Raw genomic sequence first — 19776 nt, forward strand, 5'->3', positions numbered from 1 at the left:
GTAGGTGACAAGGTCATTTTGCTGATTTGCAAGCGACGTCGCTTTGTCAGGGACCTAAGCAGAGGCATGGCATGGGACAGCACGTGATTTAAGTGGTCATCCCAAGTCAGTTTATCATTGAAGATAACACCCAGGATCTTCATTTTGTGAACTGCCGGTATGCCGACGTCAGGCAAGGCCGGTACGCTGTGCTTTAAGAAGGAAATTCTCATTATTGCCGACTTGGTCCTGTTGATGCTGAGTTTTCTTTCTAGGTAGTCCCGTTCGAGCTTCACGACCATTTCTTCTAGGTTAAGGATTTCACACAGTCTTTGTAGCAGCATCATTGTTAGGTCGTCTGCGAACTTCGCTCTGTCTCTGTGCCATTTAGCTATCGTGTTGCAAAGCAACAGGAAAAGGGTCGGACCTATTTTTGTTCCTTGAGGAATTCCACATGTAAGGTCTGTAGAGTCTGACAGTTCGCCTTTGTACCTTGTTTTTTGCTTCCGTTTTGAAAGGAAGCTTTCTACTATCTTTCTCAGGAATTCGTGAAAATTGGTCATGGACTGTAGAATCTCCTCGTGGCTAGACGTATCGAACGCTTTCCTGACGTCCCCTTGAAGGAGGTCGACAAATGCCCCGTCAACCTCTAGGTGACTTAGGATAGTCTCGACAATCTGGATAAGGTAGTGACTTGTACTGCACCCTCTTTGGAAGCCATACTGCCGGGAGTCTATTACTTCGCTGAGTTCCTCCAGAAGCCATCTGTTTATGAAAGTTTCGAAAACTTTCGAGAGTAGCAGCGTGAGTGAGATTGGTCGGAGGTCTCCAAGTTCTTTGGGGTTTGTGACTTTGGGAACAGGGATTACGACTGCCTCCTTGAGCGGCTCAGGAAACGTCCCTGTTATCAGTGACTGGTTGATGATGGCAGCTATAGGCTCTGATAGGTAAGGAGCGTTTTCTTTGAACAAAATTGACGGTGGATCCGCTGGGTGAGTGGCTTTCCGCGCAGGAATCTTTTCTAGGACCCTGCACACTTCAATAGGCAGAACGACTGGAATCTCAGATATCTTGGCGCTGAATGCACTCGTTTCGGCTGAAGGGTTGGATCTGCAGATTTTGGCAAACCACTCATTGAGATCATTTGCAGTGACCTGTTCACCTTTATCTTTTTGTATGTGAAAGGTCGTCGGGCGCTGGGGGCTTATTAAATCTCTAACTGTCTTGTGGAATGAGCGGGAGTCGGAGTTTACTGTTTTAGAGAGCTTTTCCCCATATGCTTTCTCAGCTTTCCTACATTCGTACACCACGGTGTTCCTCATTTTTTTCCAGCGCTCTCTGTTGCCTGAGGCGTGCAGTTTATTACGCTTCCTGATGAGTTTCTTGATCTCTTGTGTGACCCATGGTTTGTCCGTAGAAGAGCGTTTGACACGTTTCTCTGGGAAGCATGAGTGGTAAGCGCTGGTTATCTCGGAATTTAAGAGTCCAACCATCTGGTTAACGTCAGATAATCTGTACAGTTGGTACCAGTTTTTATTTACGCACCATTTAGAGAATTCTTCTTTTCCTGGTGTAGTCAGAGGTCGGCAGACGAATGTTTCCTTGGTAGCCGTTGGCTTGGTTCCTTTGGGCTTCCACAGTACAGAGAAATGTGCGCTCCTTCCGAGGCTGGGGCTCGATTCGGGATCGTGGTAGAATTCTCCCATATCTGTGAAGATGAGGTCGATAGTTGATTTTTCCGTAGTAAGAATTTTTACTACCTGCTTCAGATCAAGAGATTGACTGATCCAGCGCCTGTCCAGATCATTAAAGTCGCCAAGCAATACTATACCGCTATTAGGATACATGCATCGAATATCGTCGATAGACTTTTGGAGGTGGGTGAGTAGGGTTTTGCGGTAAGCGGCTCGCGGTGGAAAATAGAGGACTCCGAAAGTTATTGACGAAAACGCTCTGGGCAGTACTTTGGGTTTGATTTTCACCCAGAGCAGCTCATAGGTATCTGTGTGTTCAGCGAATGTCAAAACTTCGTGTTTGATATCTGCATTTATGTAAACCCCCACTCCACCGCCATGTGTTATAACGTTGCCATCTTTATCCTTGCGATTTTTTGTGTAAAGGTCATAGCCTGGAATACTAGCAGTCGATGGGGTAGCGGACCAAGTTTCTGTGACACAGCATACCTCAACCCTCTCACATTTCAGTCGAACGCTAAGTTCTGTGATTTTGTGGCAGAGTGACTGGGCGTTAACAAGCATGACTCTTGGGAGGTCAAAAGGGTTGCTTTGCTGAGTTTTAGGAGGTCGAGTTGGTATTCTGGTCTTTTGTTGCTATTGTTGCCCTTGACCTGAGGAGGCTTCCTCATTCCGGTTATGGGCAGAGCTTTCGGCTCTCTTGAGCCTTCTTTTCTCGGCCTGAGACTGGAGCTGGAGTGTGGTGAGATCAGGGCCTATGTAGATTTCGCGGCGGGTGAAGGCGTCATCAGAGGTTCTCAGGTTCCGAGCGTTGTTCAGGATGTTATTTCGTTTCACAAAGGTTGAAGTGTCTTCTCTGAGCTTGACGAGTAGTTTTCTTGGTCTGCCGTTGTCGCTTGGTCTTCCAAGGCGCCTAATCTCCACTATATCCCCCGTGTCCAGGGGAGCCCCCAACTCGTTGGTTCGGCAAAGGTCAATAGCTATCTGTTCGTCTGGAGTGTCAGACTCTGGGACCCAAGATATAACTAGAGTGAATCGCTGTGCTTCTCGCAGCTGTGTTTCATTTTATTATAGGAGGCGGGTTTCAAAGTGCGTGTTTGAGGACGGCGAGGGGCTGGGTGTATTTTGTCTAGAGTCTGTGGTTCCATGTTGTGCTACACGGGATTACAGTGCTTGATCGCCTGGGAATGGATTTTGATTTCGCTGTTCAGGTATTCTGCAATCCGTTAGGAGTCTGACTTGCAGTTGCAGTTGAGCTACCTTTCGCTTGGAGCAGGACGAACACTCGTATCTGAAGAGGCTTAACTGTGGGTCATGGAGTTTTATCGCCAGGACAATATCGGAGTGGATCCCGCGGCAGGAGGCATGCTCCCACTCATTGCAGAAAAAACAGCAAAAGATGTACTGGCTTCGGCCTGGGTATGACAATAGTTGCAAGTTTCGCTGTGTGACTCAGGTCCGTTAGGAGTAGCATTTGGGGCAGAGGCCGTAGGAAGGGGTGCATTGAGAGTTCCTCGAACTTGCGTGGGCCTACTTTCCCTGATAATCAGGGGTTCGTCGTTGACTGGAGGCGGGGTTTGGTCCGAAGACGGGGCGTTGCAGTTTTCTCCTCTGGCTTTTGGATTCCCTAGGTTTTGTTGTTTTTGGCTGTTCGGTGTTCCCACTGCTGCTGTTTTGGGTGTGTTGGCAGCTTCCTTGCATCGATTACATTGCCACTTTCCAGACGATTTTTCTGCTTCTTTGCTGCACGTGCCTGATACACAGGGAAAGTGAAACCATTTCGTGCAGGTACGGCATTGGAGTCCGCCCTGAGCTCGTGTTACGTTCTTTTTGCATCTGGGACAAGGGTCACCAGCCATTTACTGACAGTATCTTTGTCAGATGTACAAGGAATGAATGCTCGGAGCGTACGTCGATCACCGGGAGCAAGGGAAGCGTCGAGACCTGCTCACCTGTTCCCTGCAAATTAAGGCTAATTAACCGGCAGGTACCAATACGGCGCTTCCGGCAGGTTCTCTCCCCTCTTCTGCTTGGTCCCAAGCGATCTAAGCAGTCCACAGGACTTCACTTATTCAGAAGAAACATAAACATATACACACGCCGATTTTTACCGTGAAATGAGATATGACAATGAGATGATGAAATGATTATCGTGAGACCGAAATGAGATATAACAAAAAGGATAGGACCCATCGATCGAGCGTTTCTTTTTAAATTTTACAATTTTACAGAATTTTTCGAATTTTACAGGGAAACAAAAAACTGCTCGAAACTATTTTCTTGAATGTAAGCGAATGAATGAATGACTTATTTCAACGACTACTAATAAGCTTAAGTGTTTCAATTTGCGTTCTCTTCAAATAAATATAAAGATTAAAAATAAAAACGTCAGTAGCTACATAAATAGTGTCACAATGAACGCTCCTTCACGCAAAATGATCTAGCTACAAATGCTCTTTGCCTGTGCCACTAAGTAGGATTGACAAGGGAACTAAAAACCACAGGTTACATCCCGCAACAGTGCAAAGGCCAGAAATTTTCTTCGTGCATTTACGGTGACATTTTCGAGAAGGAGGGAATGTGAAGAGGGAAAAAACACCAGAAACCTGAGTATTAGCAAGATCAAAAGGTAGTAGTGAGCCTCATAATGAGGTTAAAACGATTTTGACTTTATTTTGTCGAAGTCACATCGACAAAGGTAAACACATCTGTGACCTGGAAAGTTTATACAGTTATGGATATAAGGGAATCACATGCATACATTTGAATTCTACAGGAAAACGAAAAATTTTATTCTAAACTGATTTTTCTCTTGGCTATAATGAGCCTTCTTGTAACATCAAAGGAATATTTTAATTTTATATTCGAACTGAAAGAAGAAAAAAAACTTTTTTAATCTTTTTTTGCTAGAGATGATAATGTGAGCATAATTTCCTACAGATTCTCCTCATATTGAAATAAAAAAAGAAACTGATATCCTCTCCCCAAGGTCATTATAAAAAAATAAACTCCTCTATGACTAGAAATATTGAGACCGGGCTGATACATCTATTCATTTGAGGCCAAAGAAAAGTAGGATATCCTTGAATCGGATGGGAAGAAATCTTAGGAAAGGGTTTAAAAGGAAATAAAAAACTATGTGAGTGAGTCAAAAGTTAAGCTCTGAACAGACTGTGATAGAAGAGAGGCGTTCCTGGCTCTGTTAGCTTCAGAGGGCTAGCGGTAGTAGCAGTACTACTTGTGCTACTACTACTAATAACTCACTGCAGTACCAAGGCAAGTGAGACCAACAGAGCTCCATACACTCCTCCTCCATCCTATTTATTCAAAGCCTCGCTCTTCGCCCGCTCCCACGAATTTCTGATTTCTTTCAAATCCTTTCTAGACATCTCTCCCCACTCCATTTGGAGACAACCTGCTTTTCCTTTGCCCAAATGAATGGCCAAAAAGTAGAGCCTATGGCAATCCGTCATCCTGCCCTACTCAATAGGCAGTAATCAAATACTGCCCTACCAATCTCCTTCTATCTTTCCATGTAGACCGAGAAAGAAGGATCGAGCCACATTTTTCGTACATCCTGTGGTTTGACATACAGTCACTCAAATGGGCACCAAAAACTGTTCCTAGATTATTTTCCTGAAAACATAATGAGATTGGAACGATTTTGACATCGTTCTATCAAAATGACCCAGGTCAACACTACTGAATGAATAAACTGGATAACGAGCAACATGCGTCAAAAACAAATTATTACAAGACTAAATTTACCACTTTTTCAATGTAGTCAATTTGGGTATAGACATTTGGTATAGATAATTTGGGTATAGATTGGGTATAGACGACAACAATAAATGTTGTTACAAAAAGGTAACTTTTCATTGGCGCCTTATTCATTTAAATGATCGATTGTCAGTTTCTTCTGTTAATTTTATGGCATTACGTATTTGACAACAACAATGTTGAATGACCTCAACAATCCATTCTGCATGAAAAATGACACAAAACTATATAAAATCATAGCCCAAATGTTTGGCCATTTGTCCCCTTATCTCACGAATCGATATAACCACCTCAAAAAATGTCTCATAATTTATAATTCTGAAAGTAAGGCATTCGATTGCAGTAATTATAAAGCCATAATGTAATTCTTAGTGAAATTAATTAATTATCTTGTTTATTTGTTATATTATTTACGTAATATCTATTTAATTAGTTACAAAATCACTTACCATGGCAAGCCAGGCATGCAGGTTTGAGCACGGAGCCGTGATCCTTCCCGTAGAATCTTAGATTATTGTGATTGGCTTATGATTTTCATATTCTCCAAATAATTTGCCTCCAGAAGAAAATATATTTACGTGCCTTTCTAGAGCGCTAACCAGGATCATTTGTAACAAAACGAGAAACTGTAATCAAAGTTACAAAAACAAAGGGTTGTTCTGCCACTTAGCTGCATTCTTCAATATGGTATAAGTTTGTAGCAAAGTAGGTATGATCAAGGCCGTACCCATAGGGGAGGTTAAGGGGTTTTGAACCCCTCCCGAAATGTTTTTTTGACTCGTAAAAACGTAACAAAAATGGATATAAACACATTTTGTATGCGTTTTTTGAGGTTTTTTCGTGTAACCCCTCCCCCCGAATTTTTTTTTAGTAAAACCCCCTCCGAAAAAAAATCCTGGGTACGGCCTTGGGTATGATAGCAGAGGAAATGAAAAAAGCAGAATGAAAAAAAATATTAATAATGTAGTTTCACCAACAATTATTTCTTATCTAATCAGAAATAGACTTGGCAAACTGCTATTACAATTAAAAATCCAAGCACGGGTTTGATGTCACCGTTGTCAGATACTACCTGCATAAACTGAGAAGCAAGTTTTACATACTAAAAAATAAAGTAAAAAGACTTCTAGCGAAACATTTTTTTTTGTAGCCTCATTTTCGTTAAGTTTTTTCAAGAATTGTAGTAAGTAGCTAGATACCTCTGTGTGACAACATTGGCAAAACCGCGCTTAAAACTGTGACTGGAACGCAATCTTTGTTTTAACACTGAGATATAGGCACCGGCGCGTCTTCTTACATGTAACCTTTGGTACTAACCTCAGGCTTTTTAACTTGTTTTGCAGACCAGGATGGTATACCAGCATCGTGTCTGTTCTTTCTAAGTTCTTCTTCTCTTTCCTTAGCCAGTCGAATCTCTCGTTCAATAGGTGTCTCTTTCTGCTCTCTAAAAAAAAGCAAAGAACTTCATATTGATTCTAGCTTAAAGATTGTGAAGGGAAGAGAGCTTTCAATAAGAGAGCTCTCTGTCTTACTGAACTTTGAAACACATTTCTTTACAAGGACAAACTCTTCATCAATAAGGTTCATCAAAGACCTTAAAATACTACGGCTACAGATACTTTCTAGATTCTAGATCATTTGGAGCCTTTGCCCCCTCAAGGAAGATATTATGACCCCCGTCTCCCTGATTCTCTTTAATTTACAAAATTTGAAGCAATCAAAAAATTAATGAGTTTACTGTCTTACCAGGTAAGTTATAGGAGTAAAAACCAATATTCCATTAAATTCCTCTCAAGAGTGTTTAACATTACCATAGCATATCATTCCTCGGGAAAGATGAGCTACTTTTCCTGGATAAGAAGTTGCAGTTTTCTAATCTTTTATTTCGAATCTAGATGCTTCAATAAAATTTAACTTCATTAATTCAATTCACACTTTTTTGTGATTAAAATAGAAACTATCGGCGTCTATTAAGGCCAATCCAATGACTCCACAATAAGGGATTATCCAGGTTCTTTTTTCGGTGATGGGGGTATAAATAACAGTTCAATAGGGAGAATACTTTTATTAGACAGTGAAGAGTGAACCAAACAAAATAATCTCTGGATATTTTGGTCACATACACAGTGGCCGAAATATCTAGAGATTATTTTGTTGTGGTTCCCTGTCTATTAAAACGATTCTTCCTATTGAACTGTTATTTATACGTCATGGAAAGGAAGCGTAGTCTTCAAAAATACCTACGTCGTATGTAGAGAGGATGAAATATTTTGAGGGGAGGTTTACATTAATATTTACAAAATGCATCAATATTTGTTTATATGAATTTTTGTAATTTTTTTATGATCGGACAAAAATTTCTGAGGTGGGGGGGGGGGGGTACTCAAACAGGGCAGCCTCCCCTGGATACGGCCTTGATCACCAGTACCGAAATCACTGATAATACATTGGTCGACAAATAAACTTAAGAAGTTGTCCAGTTTAGCAAAATATAGTGATTAATTTACGATTATTATTTTAGTATATTAGATCATAATGAAAGTCACATTACTCGATTAATGGTTGTCTGAGTGGGGGTTCATGGTGCAAGAAAACATATGAAACTTAATGCTAGAAGACTAAGTTGCTTAGACTAAGAATAGATGAGGGTAAAGAGGTGATGATGGGTAACGAGAAGATCAATAAAATGGATAGCTTCACCTACCAGGGTAGTATTATTAGTGAAGATAATAAATAAATAAAGTTAATTAGTAAAGATGGGATGAAGATGTAAAAAATGGAATCACGAAAGCCCACTGTGTTTTTCACAGTTAAAAAAGTGCCAAAGAAGAGGAAGAAGTCCGTAAACTAAAATTAGAATACTCAGAGATTAGAGTAAGAGAGAAACAAAATAAGAGAATTTTAGAATAAGAATTATAATAAGATATTCCAAGGTATTTGTTAGACTGACCGTAGGCTATATCAAACAATAAGCTGTACGAAAAATGTAGATCTATCCACCTAACTAGGGCTATTGAAAGAATACTTAAGATAGCTAAACCACATTTTAAGGATGATAGATTGACAAAGATTGTGATTTTTTGCCATCCATTTAGGGCTAAAGGAAAAACAGGTCGTTTCCAAAAGGGGTGACAAGAAGTAAAGGGATGAATTTAAAGGAAATTGAAAATTCATGGGAGGGGTACTGAGTACAGAGTGAAACTTTGAGTAGATTGGGAAAGAGGAATAGCGCTGGAGCTGTGCTGCCCTCAGACGGATTGGTGCTGCTGTGAGTTGTTAGTACTAGTATTAGTTGTTAGTGGTTGTTAATTGTTAGGAGCAGCAAAAATAATTTAGATACATAAAGTGTCAAGTAAAGGACGAGTCAATATCGACATGTCAAAAGCCCAATTTCGGATGATTGATCAATTAAATCCCGATGTCTTGTCCCATTGCCTCTAGTACGATCCATTCCTAATTCTAGGCCATTAGGCAGATTAGCATTGAGTGGTTATGGATTCTGGGGAAAATGCTCAGCGCTAGATCCCCTAAACACTCGGCATCAAAAGCAGATTAGACTCTTGGCAAATCAATTCGATATCAGGCTAATGTTATTAACTTTTGAGATCGAATGGCATCGTTGCTTGGAGAAGAAATTCCATTCATATGGTCAAGGCCGTACCCATAATTTTTTTTTCTGGGGTAGGAGGGTTCACTCAAAGATTTTTTTTCGGGGGGGGGGGGGTACACAAAAAAACTCAAAAACGCCTAAAAAAATTTTTATATCCGTTTTTGTTACGTTTTTACGTGTCAGAAAAACATTTCGGAGGGGGGGGGGGTCAAACCCCCTAACCCCCCCCCCCTGGGCACGGCCTTGCATATGATGTCTGTAGATCTCTTAACAGTAGATGGTAGCTTTCAGTTTGATCTTTCACTGTGTTACGTCCTCTACTAGTTCATTTCTTAGGATCTTCCATTAAAGCCAGACGTAGCACACGGTAGTATATATTGGGGGCCTAAACATTACTCTGTCTACTTCAAGGATATCCTCGCACGTTCTAGGACACAAACAACTATCCTAGAACATTAAGACCTAACCTAGGGCTGTTTGTTGCTACAAATGAATCTTTCAGAAATATTAACTTATCCAACGATCTTTCTTGGAATTTCCACTTTGATTAGGTATGAACTTCCAGTACAAGAAAGTTGGAGATCATTATTCGCTGAAAAAAAATAACTACTCCCACCCAGCTTGATTAAATCACTTTACAAGTCCAGCATCAAAACCATCACCAAATATGGATGTCCACTCTATGCTGGTGGTCAACTGTTGGTGGCACCACTTCAAAGCACGCAAAATAGGGTTAATAGGGCCGGCTGTTCTGCTCCCTTAACTTGCTCTAGCCTTTTAGTGAAAAGCTTGACGTACTCTTCTGGACTTACATTCTTTTTACAAGCTCCCAGATTATGCCCACTCCTCGTCAAACCTTAAAAACAGACACAATTTATCCCAATGATCCAATTACCATAAGCCGGAGACGCCAAGAACCAAATCGTCTTGAGGATGTTTTTTCGAAGTATTTTCTGTTCAGTCCTTTAAAATAAGGTACAGCAGATGCTTACAGCCTCGGAGTGGAACCAGGTAAAGGACTAGCGGCATATTAGATACTATGAAGTATATGACCCCAGATACAAAATAAATGTATATTAATGTTTATTACTATTGTAAAGCCCCAAACCATGTTACTCTTGAAAAGTTAGGTTAAGGATAGCTGAACCAGTTTTTTCCTAATTTGTACCTTTAATTAAAACGATTAAGGCCTTGTATTCGGTGAGCGTGCACCAGAAAAAAATGGCAAACATAAGCCAATGAGTGTATAGTTTTTTTTTTTCTCAAAGAAGAAAGAACTATATTGTCCACTGATAAATTTATTTGCCGTTTTCCGTGAAGTAGTTAAATGAAAACGGGACTTAATTTTTATATTTATTAAAATTTGGTATCCTACCTTTGAAAAGTGGGAACCGCAGATTGTTGTTCACCATCATCAAACGGCTTGACGACTACCCGGCGGCGTTTAATCTCAGTTAGTTGATTGACAGGAGGATATGGGGGAACATCTCCTGAGCTGTGACCTGAGCTCAAAGATTCAAGAGACTGTGACTTTTGAAGATTTTGTGGGGTATCTTCACGACTGAAAAGTAATTGATAATTATATATTTTAATTTAGTCGGGGATAACCACTTTTTTTTTCTTTTTGATAACTCCGCTAAACGCTAATCAAACAATCATAGGAATTTTAAAAAAAGCGTAAAAAATAGGATAACACAGGATAAAAGTAAATAAACAAAAAGCCATGGCAGGTGTAATTTAGTGATTTCGAAATGATGTGATTTGTAGGAATTTAAAAAATAAGCAAAAAAAAAGACACAGTGGAATAAAATAAAAAAATAAATCACGAACGAGAATAATAATAAAATAATAGAATAATATCGTCTAAAAAATAAAACCAAGAAAAACAAGCATACAGAGTTGCTTATAAAATGAATAGTATTGGGCCGAATCAGTACCAATCATTTTCTATTACAAGGAATGGTGGATTAATAGGATGTTCTAGCATCCAGTTATATTCGTAGTTACGAAGTTTCTCTAAGAATTTTTCTAAGATATAAGTAAGACAGCCTAGTTTCTACTTAATATTATTAGCCTAACTCCACTTAATGTTGAAGTGAAAGTGGTTTGAGAATTTGGTTTCAAAGTTCATGGTTTTTATTCATTTTCAACATGTTTTACTTCTGAAAAATTTGCAAAAAAGATACTGCTGCAACTGTTGAAACCAACGGCGGGCCACAGGAGAAAAATGGATCGAAAATGTGAAAATTCTAAGAAATTTAATAAAACCAAACAAAACTTGAGCTAAATTCAAGGCACCTACAAAAGAAAATTTTTAAAAAGTTGCTGCTAAGAGTCGATTTTATTTTGGAAAGCAGTGAAACTCCGCAACTTCATACTTTCACATTGGCTTTTCACTGCTTAACTGATTGGGTTTTCACTCTGACTTGACTGCTTTCGATTTGGAAAGCAGTGAAACTTCGCAAATCAATGCTACCAACGGAACATCAAGTGGCATTAAATATAAGCAAACATCAAGACATAAGCTGTATGTCCAAGCATCAAGACATAAGCAACACAATAGCAGGGTGGTGGGTCAATAGCTAAACTCCAAGAACTGTTCAAAGGCTGAGACCCTACAATAATGTTTGAATAGTGCTAATGTTTGAAAACTGCTTAACTGATTGGCTTTTCACTCTGACTTGACTGCTTTCGATTTGGAAAGCAGTAAAACTTCGCAAATCAATGCTACCAACGGAACATCAAGTGGCATTAAATATAAGTAAACATCAAGACATAAGCTATATGTCCAAGCATCAAGACATAAGCAACACAATGGCAGATATAGCGGGGTGGTGGGTCAATAGCAGAACTCCAACAACTGTTCAAAGGCTGAAACCTTACAATAATGTTTGAAAAGTGCTAATGTTTGAAAACTGCTTGACTGATTGGCTTTTCACTCTGACTTGACTGCTTTCGATTTGGAAACCAGTGAAACTTCGCAAATTAATGCTTCCAACGGAACATCAAGTTGTATTAAATATAAGCAAACATCAAGACATAAGCTATATGTCCAAGCATCAAGACATAAGCAACACAATGGCAGATATAGCGGGGTGGTGGGTCAATAGCAGAACTCCAACAACTGTTCAAAGGCTGAAACCCTACAATAATGTTTGAAAAGTGCTAATGTTTGAAAACTGCTTGACTGATTGGCTTTTCACTCTGATTTGACTGCTTTCGATTTGGAAACCAGTGAAACTTCGCAAATTAATGCTTCCAACGGAACATCAAGTTGTATTAAATATAAGCAAACATCAAGACATTAGCTATATGTCCAAGCATCAAGACATAAGCAACACAATGGCAGATATAGCGGGGTGGTGGGTCAATAGCAGAACTCCAACAACTGTTCAAAGGCTGAAACCCTACAATAATGTTTGAAAAGTGCTAATGTTTGAAAACTGCTTGACTGATTGGCTTTTCACTCTGATTTGACTGCTTTCGATTTGGAAACCAGTGAAACTTCGCAAATTAATGCTTCCAACGGAACATCAAGTTGTATTAAATATAAGCAAACATCAAGACATAAGCTATATGTCCAAGCATCAAGACATAAGCAACACAATGGCAGATATAGCGGGGTGGTGGGTCAATAGCAGAACTCCAACAACTGTTCAAAGGCTGAAACCCTACAATAATGTTTGAAAAGTGCTAATGTTTGAAAACTGCTTGACTGATTGGCTTTTCACTCTGACTTGACTGCTTTCGATTTGGAAACCAGTGAAACTTCGCAAATTAATGCTTCCAACGGAACATCAAGTTGTATTAAATATAAGCAAACATCAAGACATAAGCTATATGTCCAAGCATCAAGACATAAGCAACACAATTGCAGATTTTACGGGGGTGGTAGGTCAATAGCAGAACTCCAACAACTGTTCAAAGGCTGAAACCCTACAATAATGTTTGAAAAGTGCTAATGTTTGAAAACTGCTTGACTGATTGGCTTTTCACTCTGATTTGACTGCTTTCGATTTGGAAACCAGTGAAACTTCGCAAATTAATGCTTCCAACGGAACATCAAGTTGTATTAAATATAAGCAAACATCAAGACATAAGCTATATGTCCAAGCATCAAGACATAAGCAACACAATGGCAGATATAACGGAGTGGTGGGTCAATAGCTAAACTCCAACAACTGTTCAAAGGCTGAGACCCTACAATAATGTTTGAAAAGTGCACTACAGAATGCATATATGCGTACTTTTAGTGTTTCATTTCTAAGTTGAACCCAGTTCCATTCAGAAAGATGAAATTTGGTAAAATGAGCAGAGAGGATGAATATATAACAAAGGGTTGTGTTGTCTGGTACATGTGTGCACACATCAGGGAAGGACTACGTAGGGCTCCTTCGTGAGACCGGTCAGAAAGATCTGCTCCCCATAGAAAGAAAATACTAGTCAAAGTACACATCGTTTTGATTCAATTCCCTTTATGGCATGAAAAAAATGGTCTAACTCTCCCTCTACGGGTCGGACCCGTGTGCTCCGCTGGTCTTTTGTTTCCTACAGAATGTTCGTATCTTATAACATGTCAAACATTGGAGCTGCTGATGTCTTTGAGAATTGCTTCTGAGCATTATAAACTGAACAACACAAACAATTCGAGATAGGAAACGGTAGGTAAAGAGTGACCAATGCCAATAGTAATTAAAACTCTAATCAACGGCAGTTGAACAACAATATATAAATCACAAGAATTTAAGTCCCCCTCACATACAGGTAAATTTATATTCGTTTAAAGTTTTAACGTTACCTTTTAATTTTAATTAAACAAATAGCTTTTCTTCATATAATTTCTTGAGAAGGATGGTCACGGGTGCGTTCATTCGTTTCTTTTGTTTCTTTTCTCTCAGGTTGATAGTACCGGATTAGTAGTGATCTTAGAATATTGGGAGAGGGCTCATTCGACTGAAAATTTTGACTTATTGTGCCCATTTTATAAAAAAGAGACTACACCAAAGCAAGGGACTTTGCACCGTTTTGTACCACAAAACAAAAGTGTTGATCTAAGTGGAGCCAAAATGCCATCAAGGCGAAATTCTGAGATAGTTAATCGGTCTAAAACTACGGGAAACTCCTGTATTGAACTTCCCAGTTTCTGTGTGTGAACTTCACATCTTCCAGCATATAAAATTGATGATTAATACGATTTAGTTGACTATGAACGAAATTTGAAAGCATCATTTGAGATTAATTTGTAACTTGATGCATGTATGTATACAGTTGCACACTACCTTTAAGACGGGACAGATGCCTCTAAAAGAGCGTTAAAATCCGTAAATTTTAAATTTTTGTGTTACAATTCCTTCAGATAAATATGGGGGATGGCAGAAGGAGACAATCTACCCCCACATCCATATGTGGTAAGAGGGTGGCAGCTCCTCTTTTATTAAAGAAATATCTGTAGGGAGAGAGGAGATAATAAAGGACATTGTCCAAAGATAAAGATTATCAGACTGAGATGATTTGTTTTATATTTCATTCATTTATGTAGCAGTATTCCATATTTGTATTCCAACTTTTAAAATGGCATAGGGCGAGCATAATATGCAGCGAGAAAGCAGTTTCTGAATTCTCATAAAGTATACTTAAGGCCCAAATTTCCAGTACTTTGTGCAAAAGGGTACAATTATCACCGAGTCTTACTTCAATGGAAGGATATCTCGAGCATAAAATAATTGAGTGTAAATTCATATACTTAAAAGTGTAGAGAATGGAGGCATGAGCGGAAAGAGCTGAAGACTTTAATGCTTCATTCCCTTATTTATAAAAAAACACAACTTTTTCAACTGAAAGTAAGGAGCAACATTAAAACTTAAAACGAGCAGCACCTTTATGTTTATGAAAGGGGCTGCCCCCTCCTCAATACCTCACTCTCTACACAGAAGTTTGACTCTTTGTCACAGATTTTTAAGATAATTAAAAACTTTAGCAAAACATTAATCAGCAAAATTAGCCAGTTCTCTTGATGTATCTGTTGACATCAAAATTCTATTTTTTAGTGTTTCGGTTGCTGTTGAGACGCATCGCTCCTTACTTACAGTTCGTTACCACGAACTGTTTGATAGTACTGCATAGTATTACACACCTTTTTAGGGCCATGTCAATGAACCATTTTATTGGGGGTGGGTGATGGGGGCAGAGGCGGGTCCAGGATTTTTAGGGGGGGGTAAATAGGTTGATCCGATAAAAAAAATTTAGGGGGGGGGGGCGCAAAATAGGCTGATCCGATAAATTTGCGTTAGGAGCAAGTTTAATTAACGCAAACTTGAGTTAATTAAGTAAATTACACTACTTTAGACTACGCTAGGGGTGGGTGGGAGTAGTTACCTTGTATACAGTTTCACGGATACATGTGTAACCGTACAATTCGTTTAAAGTATACATTCAGATATACGCCTGAAGGCATAGATATGTGTGTGTACTTTAAACGAATTGTACGGTTACCAGGGTCATTTGCCTATTACAATGAACTCTACATTGGGTTGATAGACATGTTTTCTATTATGACACCCATTTTTGGAGGACAACCAGAGAGAGAGAGCGACGGTCACACTAACTACTTGATTAGTAGTTGGATTCGGATATAAGGAGTAATTTTCATTGTATTTCAGATTAGTAAGAGAATTGAATTCAAAGAGAATAGTTTATTTGAGAGTATATTAGTGGAGAAAAAATGAGTGGTGCATTTACACTATTGGATATTAATGATGGAACCGACAGCAGCAGCAGCAACGATATACGAGTACCTAATGTAGCTGTGGAAATAACCGCTGGGTGTAGACTATGTCTTGAATGGGACATTATGTATGCAAGATACGTGATATCATTAAGCAAATTTAAGCAGGAGGAGCAGCTGTGTTTTGCTGGAAAAGTGAATATTCTCCATATAAATAAACTTCGGTCAGCATTAGATGTTCTATCGAAATATATTGATGAGAACAAAATGCATCAGTGAATATTATTATTGTAATTATGTTCAATAAAACTTTTTCTAAATCAATGGTATTTTTTTTTATTTCTATAGTAGACAGGCGTATATTTTCTAGAGTAGAAAAAAGAAATTAGGATTAGTCTGAAGTTGGTTGTGAGAGAGTTAGGACTATAAAAATGGATAGATTCGAGAAAGAGCGAATCATGAGGAATCTATTTCTAATGGAAAAACGTTTGATTCTAGATGATGATTTTCTAGAGTTGTCTATTCAAAGGAAGATATTTTCTCGAGGAATGCTTGTCGATATAATGAAAACTGATTCTCCATCATTAGACTATTGTATGAAGCTTCTACATCGTGGTCAAAATGCATTTACACAATTTATTGACATATTGATCATGACACGACAAAATGATATTGTGGATATGATTTTAAACATTAGTTTAGAAATTTAGGACTTTTTTTCATAAGAAAGATGGTGCTCAAGGATGATTTACTCCTCTCTCTCTCTCAGACATTATTTTTTTTGTTGCTAACTCAGTTTCATTGTGACAGTGAGAGCGTCAACATTTGAAAAAATGTTCCATATATGTCTATTATTTATGTATACAAATGGCAGCTGCTCATCATGTTAGAATTGCACAGTGACTGTGGAGGTTTATGAAAAGTGTAGATTAAGAAATCCGTGTAAATAGCACAGAGAATATGCTCTACAAATAAAAGGATGTTATTCCTGTCTTGAAGAGGTGTGTGACTCTCATCCTAGATGTCACCTATGCTCCAATTGTCATTATGATAAGTGCAAGCAGTGGGAGAGTACATATCCCGGTATGATTGGAAAGAATCCTAACCGTGATTTTAGTTTCGTGCTACGAGATTGGTATCGTCGTGGTTTTAGACTGTTCTGGGAGGAGGAACCGGGTCAACGATTCAACTGTTGTAACAACAAAAGAATATGGTTTCTACGTCATCGTTGTGAAGACACTGTGTGTTATGATTATAAGCCCACTGATTTTTATTTGGCTGTGACAGAATGTGATTCGACACTTGAGGACACTGTTTGTGAAATTGCTTCAAATAAGCAAATTGAAACATGTGAATTCTATAGAATGAATGAGAATAGTATCATTGACTATACAAAGAGATATGACAAGAGTGAAGTCACACTCTACTGTAGAAAATGTGACCCTGACATTGCATTACATCAGGATCAGTACACCGTGAATTCAGATAATCTACCTGCACTAGTTGTTGTCGACAAGTACCTAATAGTGGATGAAATCTAAAGATTATAAAAGTCGTGTTTTTCATGTATATAATTTTTTTTTTTTATTAATAAAAAAATTAAAAAAAAAAATTATAAAGATTTTTTATTTGGGCAATAAAAAAAAAATTAAATAAAAATTTAATAATATTATCCAATATAAATTCTTTAAATCTAGTTAAGTCAACGTAGATGTCAAGAAACTGCTTCTAGGTGTAGCCAATACATTTTAATTTTAAATTGAGTAGTGCAGGAAATCCACACATCCGGGTCGCAAAATCTTGTACACTTCTCTAAGCTGTAGTAATAGACTTCCCCTAACTGTCAATAAAGTTGCTGATGTATAGTATTTAAGATTTATACGATAGGCCAAGAGGGTAGAAATATTTAACGTTCTTTGCTGTTTGAAAGATACATAGCCAATGACCGGTCTTCAAAGTCGATGGACTGCTATTAACAATGATCAGGGTATTGTTAACACTTGGAATTTTTTCAATGAAGTCCGAAGGTATGCACTAGGACTTGTAGCGGGACATGTCTGGATCCATACTAAATACGTTGATTATTTGGTTTGTGTTCATGGTGCTAGGTCTAGTAGAACACTGCCGTCGGGCGTGATTTCCGAATAGGTTTCAAATTGACTCAGTAATATTAGCGTGATACTCTCAGTCAGAGCATTGGCAAATGCACACTCTAAACGTACGTTCCCTGTTCGTACTATGCTCATATCTTGTGTGCCTGACAAATCCAAAACAATAACCCCATGATTTTTTGAAAACATTGAATCGGTTATTCCATTTTCAAATAGTTGAGAGTAATGATCTAGAGATTGCAGGGTCAACTCATACAGAGTTCTATAGGATTTTTTGTCAAACGATAAAGTGTACAGTGGAATACCATTCACTTTGCACACGAGGCTAGATAGAACGAAAAATTAAATTCATGGGGAGAGTCAGTCCAGGATCCAACGGCACTACCACTCTTCACAAAGGCCAAAGCCACTTTTGATGGGATTTCTTCATTGATAAATGATGAATTGATATAGCTACGAGAACCGTTGGCACTGTGACGTTGAGTGGTGAGTTTATGAGGGACAAGAAGTTTAATGTTGTTACCATTGGCTCTTAGCTTTTCCACTGCCAACGCAACAGAGCTCATAACTTGTTGTTTTCGGACGTGAAGAATTGCCGATGTGATAATAACATTTGCATCGGGTGCTTCAGGAAGTGTTTTTCTCATAATGAAATTTGATGGGGCCATCTGTAACTTTATGTCGATATTAACATTGGGGGGTAGCCATTGTGATATATTGAATATCTCATGATTTAATTTTCCAACCAGATTATACTCCTGGGTCACTGCAGTAGTCAACTCACCGTCTGTATCAACACCTGTTCGATATTCATAGCCCAGCGATTGTCCTCTCATCTCCTTGTACGCCTTTGGCGTCATCATCATAAATTGTATGTAGCTTGCATAGTTTGATAAATTATTGCTAGTGCTCACCAATGTTCCATTAATAAATATATTAATTTTTTGAATAGGTTGTGTAGAATACAGTTTTCATAGGAGAGACCATCACCGGCATTTGGAGTTGTATTATCTTACTTTTTCTTCACCACAACACTTAAATCAATAAATGTTGACGACAAATCAATGAAATAGTCTTCATTGGAAAATATTTGAAAGTGTATATTTTCCGAGAGGGGTTGTTGAGGGTGAAATTGTTCATAGTAGCCATACTTGACACTGACATCAACATTTTCAGCATTGAATAAATTCAATGAGGAACTGATTGATGGATATGATTCCTTGTGGGGTAGATAAGTCATCTTAAGAGAAGAAATCCTTCTTTGATCTAACAATCTTTTTCTTTTTCTTCTTCTTCTGTTTCTTATTGTACTTCGGTGTTCTATTCCTCAAATTCCTTGTTGATGTACTTTGCTTCCTGCCTGGGTGGAGACTGATGAGTGAATGACGTGAAAGAATCCTTTTCCACCCCTCCTCATTTTGTCGAGATTATAATTGTTCACCAACGGCTCTTAATGAAGATCTAATATTTTCTTTAACACTCTCCTTGAAATTTTTTCTCGACCCCCAGTCCTGTCGTGTGGAGGCAGAAAAATTCGACGCATCAGTTACAATATATTTTCTGGCAAGGGGTAGTGCAGAACGAAATAGCCTAGCAAACCAGCTACCAAGACCATAACCAGACATTGTAGTACGCCCCTTGTAGTAGTCCAATCCATTGCCTATTTGACGTGGACTCAAAGCACCAACATAACAGTCAATATCGGGACAAACAAATGGAGTGCTTCTATTGTTCATTGCTTAGGTTATTGTACCGTCGCTGTCGTTGACAAAGGGTCGAAAATGACAAGTAATAACTGCTAAGCCTTTTGAAATTGCTATTGGATCACCTAATTCAGTTATTAGTGTTAACTGACCGAGCTCCAAATAGGATGTGTTT

General features: G+C 38.6%; 1 protein-coding gene across 3 annotated transcripts in view; it reads right to left on the bottom strand.

Annotated features, from left to right (window-relative positions):
• Nucleotides 1-19776, bottom strand: part of LOC148944234 (uncharacterized) — a 98586-nt gene that overhangs the window by 20340 nt on the left and 58470 nt on the right. For all 3 annotated transcript variants that reach the window (XM_089100689.1, XM_089100690.1, XM_089100691.1), the window contains exons 4-5: nucleotides 10439-10624; nucleotides 6771-6897 (exon numbers count right to left, since the gene is read on the bottom strand). In XM_089100689.1, coding sequence (XP_088956815.1) covers nucleotides 6771-6897; nucleotides 10439-10624 — 313 coding nt within the window. The remainder of the gene's footprint in view (nucleotides 1-6770; nucleotides 6898-10438; nucleotides 10625-19776) is intronic.

This window comes from Artemia sp. Qi Xiang Cuo, chromosome 14 (assembly GCF_049724085.1).
Source record: "Artemia sp. Qi Xiang Cuo chromosome 14, ASM4972408v1, whole genome shotgun sequence".
NCBI classification, from domain to species: domain Eukaryota; kingdom Metazoa; phylum Arthropoda; class Branchiopoda; order Anostraca; family Artemiidae; genus Artemia; species Artemia sp. Qi Xiang Cuo.